The sequence below is a fragment of the Diorhabda carinulata genome, chromosome 4 (genome assembly GCF_026250575.1).
Source record: "Diorhabda carinulata isolate Delta chromosome 4, icDioCari1.1, whole genome shotgun sequence".
In the NCBI taxonomy this organism is placed as follows: domain Eukaryota; kingdom Metazoa; phylum Arthropoda; class Insecta; order Coleoptera; family Chrysomelidae; genus Diorhabda; species Diorhabda carinulata.
Window position 1 is genome coordinate 9,104,565 of NC_079463.1, and position 12,757 is coordinate 9,117,321.

At 33.7% G+C, this 12,757-nt stretch overlaps 1 protein-coding gene across 2 annotated transcripts in view; it reads right to left on the reverse strand.

Annotated features, from left to right (window-relative positions):
• The window catches only part of LOC130892641 (probable basic-leucine zipper transcription factor E), a 46,945-nt gene extending 41,011 nt beyond the window's left edge, over positions 1–5,934 (reverse strand). Inside the window, exon 1 of one of the 2 annotated variants that reach the window (XM_057798154.1) lies at positions 5,646–5,934. In XM_057798154.1, the coding sequence (XP_057654137.1) occupies positions 5,646–5,681 (36 nt within the window). In that variant the 5' untranslated portion in view covers positions 5,682–5,934. The remainder of the gene's footprint in view (positions 1–5,645) is intronic. The other variant, XM_057798155.1, reaches the window with a different exon arrangement.
• Positions 5,935–12,757: the final 6,823 nt, after the last annotated feature.

Sequence of the window (12,757 nt, forward strand, 5' to 3'; positions counted from 1 at the left end):
TGATGTTTATGTCATCACCATAATGCAACTTCTAACAAGGATATTAACGTACTACCTTTTCCAAATACAGAGAAGAGATCAAGAGAAACAAAGCTTTAAACATAATAGATCCACAATAGACCCAATATAGTAAGAGTCTAGTCCAATGCTTCTCAACTTTGTCCTAGCCTGGAGTCAAAACTGCAGGAGAAGGATACATGTTGGGAAGCAGCGAGTTCAGAATTTTATGATACGCAGATGATGCCGTCTTCATAGCAGATGAAGACAATATACTAGGAATGCTTTTCAGATTCACCCAAATGGCAGTACATTTCAAAATAAGTTATCCATTCCCAAGAAAAAGTCTATGACAATAAGTTAACACTAACATTAACTATAACATCAAGCAATAGAAACATCCACGAGGAAGCAGTCATACAAGCCATTAAACCGCCAGAATCTCCTTAAGTTTGCGCATATACAAGCCAGCTGTATGTACCATATTAACTTATGCAGCTCAAATGAGAGCAGATATAAACAGGAAAAAACAACTTCCCCGAACAACAGAGATAATAACCGTTAGACCAATAGCTGGAGTAACTCTCTGGGACAAAAAACGCAGTTCCAACATTAGACAGGCCTGCGACCAGATAACGGATGTAGTAAGATGGGGGAGGATCGGCTGGCGAAAGAAGCCAACAACCAGGAGACCAAAGAGATAGGCCGAATCAAGGACATCGACATCTCAAGATAGAGAATTAAGAAAGTAGAGAATACAGGGCAGGCCCTAAAATGGAAAATGAAGTTGGTTAATGAAATAAAAATCCATTGATTTCTTGGGATTTTAAGACCTTTTAATGCCCGTAGGGTCATTAATAACCCACAGACTAAAAATGAATCCATTTCTCTGTGTCGTTTGCAGACGGCACTAAAGTATGTTCGTTTAAAAGAACGTACTTGCTTAATCGTATTGTTACTCTTTTCTAGAATCTGCGAATTACCAACATAAAAAGAAATAATGTCCTCAAACTATGATTGGTAAGTAGCTTTTATGTTATTAGTTTCTTCAAATAAAATATTTGTATCTTTGTTATTTTTCTGACTTCGTTTCATTTGATTTGAGTACGATATAAGTGAATGATAAACCGTTTTTTAGCTGCGCCACTTGGTCACAACGCACTATTTTGAGTTCTGATTTTGTTAGGAAGAACCATCTTCAGTTGCTGAACTGCTAGATTCTTCCAGAACGCATATGGATGTGAATGATGAATTCGGAAATGTGTTGTGCCAAAATTTGCTTATATTTTGCATAAAGAATATCCTTACGTTTTTGATAAGATTTTAATATTAAATATTTTATATAAATTTCGTAAAAAAACGAGCAGTAAGGGAAAAAGGACTATGGTATCATAGATATGAAATGGAAAGGATAACAGTGTCGTGACCATATTGTCAAATGAGTATGGTGTTGACCCCATGCAAAAATGTGGGGACAAAAATGAAAATACATCTAGGAAAATAACAAGCGATATATGAGAGGTATGGAGTAACTGGTAGTAACATATTAAACTACAAAATCTAAATAAGAGAGAAAAAATGAGTAACATCAATATGATTTGGATAATTGTTTTATACGTTGCTATTGAGTTAGCCCGCTCTTACGGATATGACGTAGACAATCTCTATTGGGTATTCCAAATACCTCATTACATTCAAATTTTTATAATATTCAGTTTATATTGAAGGGGAAGTATTTTATATTACAAACTTTTTGTTATGATAAATATTTTTCCTGAAAAATGGTTTGCAATTTAAAGTGTGGTCCATTGTTACGTTTCTCATTCAATTGTAAATAAATGATTGTTATGACAAGGGTCGCCGTCATCGCATTTTCTAGAAAAATATAATCCAGCATCCACTGACGGATCACATCGACCAGCTATATACGAGGATGGTCCGAGCAAATAAAATATAAAAATTAAAAATATATATATTGGAAAATCTTTGACCACCGAGTCATTTTTTCGAATCTGGGAACAGAAAAGAATCCAAAGGGGCTAAATCTGGCTAATAGGGTGCATGAGGTAACAATTCAAACTTTAATTCATCAATTGCGATAATGCATGTGTGTGCTGGTGCATTGTCTTGATGAAACAACACTTTCTTCTCAGCCGGATGCGCCCGTTTTCGCTTGATTTTCTTGCTGAAACGTTGCAATAAATTGTAATGAAAATTATCCCACGTGCATTCCAAAAAACCGACATCATGACCTTATTTTGATTATTCTTTTGTATCGGGTGTGAAGTGATGGACCAACGTTTAATTCATGGTTATGAAACGGCGCAAAAATTCGGCTTTATTTCTGTGAAAGATTGCTAAACACGGGAAACATTTTCACGACGCTGTTTTTGTTCCATTGTGAGCTAACGCGGCACCCTTCGTGCGCACAGCTTACTCATATTCAAATTTCCAGTTAATATGCGATGTACCACACTTTTTGAAATGCCTACTATGTTTGCTATCTCGTTCGCTTTCTGTCGACTATCATCCATTTCTGAAGTCGACCATTGCGATGCTGGTCTTCGTAGGTCGTACGGCTTCTTTTAAACTCTGCTACCCAATATTTTACTGTTGATTACGAAGGAACAGTCTCACCCAGAGTAGTTGTAGTCAGCTCTTATATTGGTTGGGCTAATGCCTTTCAAATGAAAGTATTATATCACATAGCGATGACCAATATTTTCCATGTTCACCAAATTCACTAAAAACGTTCACTATTGATGGCTGCCAAACAAATACTACACAACGTGGCGTCTTCACACTTAAAAAACATACGCTGTGAGTGGATTGTGTACTTTCTATTTTTTAAGCAGCTACCGCCATCTCTAGGTCAGGCCAGGTACTTCTGTGACCATCTTTGTATAAAAGTAACAACGTTTGATAAATTTATGAACTCATCACATTTACAAAATTCACGTTGTATAATTTACATCGTCTTTAATTTCAATTATATAGCAAGTATTTGTTTATCAAAAACAAACGATGATTCGTAAGAAAGATATAACAAAAATAATCATTAGGTATTATTTTTCTCTCATAACACAATCCTCTTGATAAAACAAATACTCAGCATCACGTTACAGTTTTCTACATGTTCTTATTTCCCGTGTTGTTTTGTTTAAACAAACAATTTGCTTTCTCCTTGATTCGACAAACTAGACTACATGAAATTTATTCGAAAATAATGAAATTTTATTATTATATTAAGTACGACGTACATGCATCGTTATCCACTATTTATTTGGGACTGTAACATAGGTATAATGGCATTGAATTTTGCATTTTTAAAAAATACTTTCAATGTCACCGTACGACTTTGACATGATTTGTCTCATTTACATATTTTTTTATAAATCGTATAACATTTTTTGAAGTACACAAAGATCTGTTTGGATATGGACATGTCAGAAAAAATCTATTCCCATCCTTCGATTTACATGGTACCTGATTTATAAGATATATATTTGAAACGGCTTATAAATTATATATTTTTACAAGTTTTGGAAAGCTGTTGAAATAATTGGCTCCATATTTGCATATACATGTTTCATTGATTTGGTAACAGCGATAATAATAATAACCCCCGGGGTGTAAAATACAATACAAACACATTCAGGAAAATTTCCTCAATATACGAGTGTGAAGACAAACATACAATAGTTTTTGTGAAAATTGGTATCGAACTAAAGAGATCAAAATTTTAATTATTACCAGCAATCTGAAATATTGGGAGCTGCTTAAGTACGTATACTTCGACAAAACTCTACTATTGGGAAAGTCTGATAACTTTTCCTTTACCAAGTTGGAAAACATGCAAATTTTTGGATGACATATAATTCGATGACCAGCAATTCCATTTCAACCTTAAATAAAAGATTCTTTCATAAAAAATATGGGAAAATTGTTGACCGACCAAACTTTTAGGTACTTTCGTTTGCCAGATATGCAAAACATGTCGATTTTTCGATAGTTGAGTTGGTGATACCTAGCAGTTTTATTTTCATCGTATTGCTTATTTAAAACAAGTAAAAGGGTAAAGTAATATTGTCCGATATTCCAAAAATATCAATTTATCATCAAATCAGTTGATAACATTCAGATTAAAATGACAATTTGATTTAATTACATTATATTATTAAAAACTCAAATTCTAGTGTATAGTTATCATAAAAAGCATAAAATATTTAAAAAAAGGTGTTGCGAGTTATCTCGTAGTTGGCTTCTCTTCGCGGAAGCCAACTACGAGTTAATTCATACAGATACAATACAGATATTGTCGAGTGTATTACATTTACGTCTTTCTTGAGTGTTTTGTTTTATAATTATTGTTATAATTAAATTATCAAGAATCTAATATGGATAAGAAAAGACCACTGACTCAAAATGAAATCTAAGAAAGACTCTTAGATGGGCCAAAAAGTTTTCACAATGCTCACAAAATTTTTCAAAAAGTATCTTCTAAAATAAAACTGATCAAGTTCAGAGAAGAATTCGTCGTCGCGTTGATTGAGAAGAGATTCAACCAGCTTCATTATTTAGAGTCTACCAACTACCGAAAAAAAGCGGCGTACGACTTAGCCATGTCGTATATGTAGCCAAGCAAAAAAACGCAGAGAAAAGCGTAATTTTTGTCCACCATGTAAAGGAAAGCCAGCCCTTTATGTGGAAGATTGCTTTAAGAAGTCCCACAAACAATAAAATATTACTTTATTTCGTGAATTTGAATTAACTTTTATAAATATATTGTTTGTGCGTTTTTTAATAAATTTTCTGTTCATGTATTAATTTTATTTTCTTTTCCCATCTATCTATCGATATTAGCACTTATATATTCCGAGTGTAATCGTAACTGCACAAAAATGGCCAGTAAACACCGGACGAGATAACTCGTAGTTGGCGTCCTGGAAAAGAAAGCAATCTACGAGTTACCTCGTAGTTGGAAGTCAATGTGTTAATATATATCCAGGCATCACTATAACTTCTATTTCAGCTTTCCAGGTGTGACGAAGCATGCTGAAACGCGGATATATGAAGATTACATGCACTTTAGTTGCTTCCAACAGGCTAGGTACTTCGGGGAATCCTCATATTTGAATATGTGAAGATATTCTCTGGAGCATCTGGTCAAATAGTAATTTACTTCTTCGTGGGGGCATCTATTCCAAATGTCCACTTGCGGTTGCTACATCTTTCCTGATTCGAGGCATCCCACAGCATTTGCCAACGACCTATGATGTTTATCCTTCCATCTCTCCACAACTCTTCTTCGCTTAGTTCGATAGATATTATCTGCTGATGAAGGGATCTTCTCTGTAAGTGATCACACATACTGGAACCTCGGGTACTGTGCGGTATGTGCTGGCAGATCATAGGGCGCCGCTAGACTACAACAACCCTCATTCCAATAATTTTGGGAACTACGTGTAGTGTAATTTCTCCAGTAAACGTTCCCGTCGCACATACATTTTAATATTATAAGCTTTTTTTATATTATTTGTTGTTTTTTACATAGAGAAATAGTGATTAATTCTAATCGGATATCCAAAATAAAATACTCCATCAGAACTATATTGGCTATCAATCAATATATAATAGTAAACACTAACCTCTGATTTGACGGTGTTATTCTGTGATGCATCCATGCTAATTAAAACTAACACTTTCTGTTTCACTTTTGCCAAGTTCAAATCACAACAAATCGGTGAAGGTATATCGAATAACCAATTCACTACTGTTGAAGGTAAATTTCCACTAGGTAACGTCGACAATGAAATATCAAACGCGATGTAAAAATAATAATGACTTCACCGTCCTGTTAGCGGCACGAAATACTGAAATCCTTCAACTATGATTGAAGCTCAAATCTGTTAGCGTCTAATTTTATTTCAATATAATAAAAAAGTTACGTCGTTGTTTATATTTATATTATATTAGGTCTATGGAAACATAAAGTGTTTGATATAATACCGCACGTGTCTTTGAGGTTTTATAAATAAATTAGATTCGGATACACGAATAAAAATTATGAAAATCTATTTAAAAATGTAAAAAAATTTTTAAGAATCTACTTCAAAGCACAACCCTTGGTATGGTGTGAATTCATAACTTTGATTTCATGATTGTAAACATTTCTGGGAGACTTTTTTCGAATCGTCTCCGTCACAGAACTATCAATGCCAAAAAGAATCAGAAGAATGTCTGAAAAATTTCGTATATTAAGTATATTTTATTATTTGTCTAAAAAACGGGAGCTTCATAGTGCTAAATATATTATCGGCGACTACGCTAGATTTCTACTTGACCAGTAGTTCGCTGTTAGAAGTGAGGATGGCGTCAGTTAGCGTTCGCTGGGCGATGTTTAACTACATGAATCAAATAGCGACGCTCTTTAAAGTTGTATCAAGACCGAACGAGGGTTGTTAAACTGATGAGACGTAAAAACATCGAAACTAGTCAGTAGTTACTGCCTCTCCTTGTAAAAATGGTGATTGATATCACGCTCTTCGGAGGAATTGTTTTTTCCTTTGAAGAGCGGCAAGATACGTTTCGATATATTTCGAAATTATAGTAGAAACTTTTTATTGTCGTCGAGATACACTAAAATGAAATTTTAAAAAATATATAACATCAACTTATTTAGGATGATTTATAAGTAACAAATGTTAACACTTAGGCTTTATTATTTCTTAAAAAATTTTGAGCCCTAGTTCTTTTTCAATGATATAGAATTAATTCGAATTCATACAATCCTCCACTTAAATATCAAGCGCCATTTCTATACGATCCAGAGAAAAGTAAACAAGCCACAAAGTATAATTCAGTTTGGATAATCGGAATTTCCAGAGTATGCACGATAAAAAGACATTGAACATAACACATTTTGGATGTTTTACACCCGTGGCAAACATTCACATCGAATCGAAAAAAAAATAATACTCTCCAGAAATACGATCTCTAACAATCCGCAAAGTTTACCAACGACCGTGTCTGATGAAAATAGTTCTAACTCACTATATTTTGCTGAATAGTCTCAAATATTCTCGAGATAACTGTATTTATACTATTATTCTTCTGAATTCAAACGCTATACTGAATAAGAACGGAATATAAAATATATTAAAGCAGTGACTTATATAGATTAATTTCATTATTTAAAATTAGTACAATAAACTGAAATTCACTGAGTCCTCAATAATGTAACCATATTTTCAAATCAATACATAAGCTGTGCTGACCAGCTCATAAAATAGACAAGATTCAATATATTCTTTTGCAGACATAAGCGCCCGAATCAGAGTTTAATCAATTACATAGAGCAGTTAATCAAGCATCAAAGATCACTTGCTACTAGTAGAAATGACTTCAGGAAGATGAAGGTCAGTGGATACGTATATTACTTAGAACAGTCTTATAATACATATACGATCAGTCAAGACCAGCACTCCACGACGGCTGACGTTAATGATCGTTTTTGAATAATGATCTGCTCCAGTAGATTGATCGTCATGCTTCATCTAATAATGTGATATTTTTCTAATTTTGGACAGCACTACTGACTTTATACTGCCGCGCATCTTCGTCGTGACCTATCATTTTGCTCAACTTAATTTCCAAAATGCAATTCTAGACATATAAATGATGTGGTTATTTCCTTCTCATAAGAGGAATTATTAAAAATTATTAAATTAAAGTCGTTCAATTCATCTGTAACTGCTTTATCCACACCATAATCGCCGTCTACACTAACGCTACATTATAGTGTGAGAAATCACTTTCAAGTTAACTAATTAAGACAAATCTGGGAACAGAATGACAGAAACGAAGCACATGGCTTTGTTAAACTAATGATTCTATTATAAAAGAAACTAGACTATAAAAATTTATATTGCACACGATTGATATGTCATGCCGACACTTAATGGAAGAGCCACCTACTTGTTTAATATTCCAGTGCTATAATATCTGAGTCCCAACATCTTCCCATGTACCTAATGCAAGCGCTTTAGTCGAATCCTACCAGCTATACATGAGAACATCCTTCCAATCAAGAGCATCTCGTACTGATCTCAGCAATCGAATGCCAATCACAACTCTCAACTCAAGTCAGAACATTGTTTGATTAATATTGGCAATAATGATTGGCACCTTCGCTTGTACTAGGTTGACTATGACATATTCAGCTTCACTATTGTTGTGAATTTCACTCAAACATCGATTTTGGAGAACTTCACCAAAGGTTTGATTATATTATACATCATCCATACAAATATTTCTGCTCGCCAAGACCTGAATGAGAAGTTTTTGGTTCTTAGTCACTGGCGAACAAAGCCCAATTGGATCATAGATCTTTTGGACCCTGGAATATACACTTCTTCTCGTCATACCTTCATACTCTGTCCAGCCTTTCCACCAATCCATTTTCAAGCTAAGGATTTCTCGCTTGATTTCCTACTTCAATCCGACAACCGATGCTGAGGAATCAGTACCACCATCTTATGTGTACTTCCATCCTATAAGTTAGAGCCCATATTCTACCAAAGCTTCTGTAGCAACATTCTTAAATTCTAGAACTTCAGTCAAGGCGTTTAAACTGCATAACAAATTGTCGGCATTACAACTTCTCTCCATCTGCTGAAGCTATTTTTCATAGAAAGTTTTCCAATCATAAGATGAATGTGGCAGTCATTCATAGCAGCCAACAGAAAGAAACTACAGATTGTGCTAAAATAACTCTATTAAATCCGATAGTGACAATTTCCAAGATACTGGAATCTTCCTGGTGAAACGTTAAATATTCTCGGCCAATAGGATCCACTTTAATTTACAGCAACACAATGTCGATGTTGGCTGAAGAACCAACCTTATGCTTTCTGAAGCTCTTAAAAGTCTCGAGAATAAGTTCTATCGAATCAAAGTAGGTTGTAGGTTAAGTTGACGTTTTTACCACTTAGAAATGAAGAAATTGTTAGCCGATTAGATTGTGTGTCGTCTCTTCAATGGTGTTCAGCTTCAACCAATCTTATCGTCATCACTTAACCTTCGTTTTTTCCAAGCCCATAGTTTGTAGGACACCAGGAATTCACTGGGTGCTCTTCACATCAGTATCTGGCTTCTTGGTTTTACTGAGGGTGGAGTCCGCTGCTTTTCGAGCTTCCACGCATCTTATGCAATGCACATCCATGTTGCACGTGCTTTGTCAATGGTTGAAGCATTAGCCCCTGTCGCGTTATACAGGTACGTCATGCTTTTTTTGTTATAGGTCGATTTATGACAAGCTTATTTTCTCTCTCCTCATGCAGTAAGTACGTATACCACTTAATCCCTTTATTCTGGGGTCGAATTTTCTTAGTACTTGCTGTTTCTTTATAACTGTGCACATGAGTAGGAACTATTATTGGAGGTGGTCTTCTCTCCGCTTTTACCTGTTCTTTTCTTTCTTTCTCCTAATTTTTCCAAGTTCTTCTTGTATTATTTGTTGTTCTTCACATTGTTATATTCACCTTCACAGGGTAGTCTTCCATTTTACTTTCTCTAGAGTCTCTGGCTTTTATTATTAGATTTTTGGAGCATCTAATGTTCCCTCTTTTATTTTCTATGATAGTAGGGCGGACGTCCTCCGCTTTTTTGTTTCGCTTACCTTTAAAATTTTCTAGTTTTCCAAGTTTTCACATATTTCTCTTCATCCTTTGTATGGTTTCTAATTCTTTTATTTTGTCTTCTCATTTTTTCTTCTTGTTTCCTTATAATAACTTCGTAGTATTTTTTTCTGCCTTTTCGCAAATGTACCCCGGTAGTAGGGTTTCCCATTCATTTTGGAGTTTCAAGCTCCATTCATGTAACTCATGTATTCGTTTCATCATATTTAACGATCAATATGTATAAATTGTGGTATATCCACAGATATATATGTTTTAATTTGTTCGACTGCCATCTAGCGCTCTAGACGCTAATATTACTATGTACTTTAAAATGAGAACTAACTTTGAGGATGAAAATGATGTTGTAACGTATCGCTAGATGGCAGAACTGGCATGAAATGAACATCTAGTTTCACCGGATACAGAATCCTACTTAATTATCCTTGACCAAAATATTTTTTCAAATCACCAGTTGACTATTTTTTAAAAAATACTTTGTCAGATAGTAGTAATTTGGAATTCTGTATACAATGCTTTGAACACATGCGTATTTTGTGAAGTAATAGTTTGGAAAACTCCTGGAAAATTGTGAAAAGTGAATAAAACCAAAAGCAGTTGAGGATAGGTATAGGATATTGTACATAAATTAAGTCTAGAATCCCAAAAATCCAAAATATATATTTATATATATAAATTTTTTATAGATGCGTATTCAAACATACAACACACGTATCCAAGCCGTTTTCCAGCTTTGATTGATTGATAATAATAATAATTAATATCAATTTTAGATTTTACCAACTAACTTTGAAACCGATTAGAATAAAAATGATAATAAGATACTTATTACATGGAATAATGTGTCAAATTTCTTTTCAAATTTATATTCTCGGATCATAAATGCTCCCAATTTTGATAGTTGTAAAGAGTTGATCATGGAACGGGCACCTGATTAACCATGCGACATTCCTCCATTGTAGTTACTTCAGAAGTAATCCAACCTGAACTACGAAGGTTAAAAATTAAATGTAAATAATACTTCCTTATTTTAGGATGTTTTAAAAAAGAATAATGCTATCAGTACCTCCACAGCCCCTTACGACTGAGAAGAGTATAAGTTAAGACCAATTAATTGCAACCATTTGATGAAAAATTGGAAGAATTTATGATCACGAAGGTCCAATCACTAATGGACACCAAATCAAATTATTTTGTGAAATACGTAGATCATCTTCGGAAGTCTATAATAAATATTCAAAGCGACATCTGTATTTAATATTTTGACTTTCTGCAATCGAATGTGTTTCATTGGAATTGGAGTTTTTTGTTTGTAAATTATCAACATAAATTTGATTTTAATTACAAGACATTCCTAATTTGTTTAATTTTTCAATAGAGGAATTTTTGAATCGGATAGGTATGATTTATAAAGAAACTAAGTAACTGAAATTCACTACCGCTCAAAAGTTTTTGGCTGCACCAATTTGTGTGATTTATATTTTAAAGAACTCATTATACGAGTATAAATAAGAATTAAGTAATAGTTAAACTACAGTCTGTAATTGTTACAAATTTAAATTTTTGATGCATAGATGTAACCCCCTTTTGTTTTTATTATTTCTGTTTACAAATGTGGCATTTTCTATAACAATTTCGACAAATGATCGTTGTCTGTTTGGTTCCATTCGTTTTACAGGATATTCCAAACATGTGAAGTGGAAGTAGGATACTGCTTTCTGACTTCTCTGTCCAATTTGTTCAATAGCTCAATCTGGTTGAGGTCGTGTGAGTGTGACGCTCAAAAAATTACCATCAGTCTATTCTTCCTTTCTAGCTCTTCCAAATATTCCTTGTATATCTTCGAGAAGTGCTTGGGATCATTTCAATGCTGGAAAATAAATTTTTGCCGATCAGTCGTAGGCCAGAATTAATATTTTATAGCCTCCTTCCCTCGAAATTCCTTCTATTTTTACTAAGTTTCCAATTGCTTTTCCTCCGAAACATTCCCAAACCATCAACAAGCATTCGCTGTGTTTTACCCCTCCTAATCTGCATGCGTCCACTTTCTATGTTTTTTATCCCACTGCAAACTTTTAAATTTATTTTGAGGTCTTGAAAAAGGTTTCTTCACTGCTACTCTTCCAAAAAGACCAGCCCCTCCACATTTCCTTGTCACTGTAGAAGTACTCAAATAATCGTTGATCTGAGAGGCTATATCTGGTCCTATGAATCGTTGATCACATTTATTGATTAATACAGTACGTTTATCCTCAACGGCTATGGTTTTTCGAGGCTGCCAAAGCTCCTGATGGATACATAATTTTTCACTATGTAGTCCACGGTTAATTTTGACTAGATTATGAAGACTTGCGATCACTAGTTTGTACCGATAGTTAGGTTTCGTCTGTTTTAAAACTTATAAGTCTGAATTTTCGAGAACAAAAACAATTCTTAATCGAACTTCACAAAAATATATCTTAATTAACGTTATTGCATCTAACAGCACTAACTCGGACTGAACTACTATCATGAACACGACGAAATTTCCAAGTTTTAACATGTAGCACTCGTCGACAAAGTATGACTCATTTTGTACACTTTGATAATTATAAAAAGAAACATTTTGATTTAAATTATTTACTTTAAAAGTAATCAAATGATCTAAATATTTACTGTGAAGTTCGGTAAGTTACTTGAACTCTTAAAAAAAGTTTGTCTTGTTCCTTTACTATTACTTTTTTGGAAAGTAAAATTTCAGTGTCACATATTTATTCAGAATTTCGATTCTGTTGTTTATTAGCTTTTTCTAATATTATTCTTTTTCTAGAATTAAATTAATAATACATCTTTTTCTAAAATCCTATACATAAATGATGCTAAAATTTCTTTGGGTAAACTTGATAAAGGAATCGACTAAGAAGACTGAAACGATTATTTACAGAATTGAAATACAGTTTTCAATTAAGAATTTCACTTATCCCCTACACAATAACTGGTATGCGTGAAATATTATAAATTGTTCTTTATTTCACTTGCCCTGCTAGTTCTAATGCAGTTCTTGTGCGAGTATTTTAACGAAC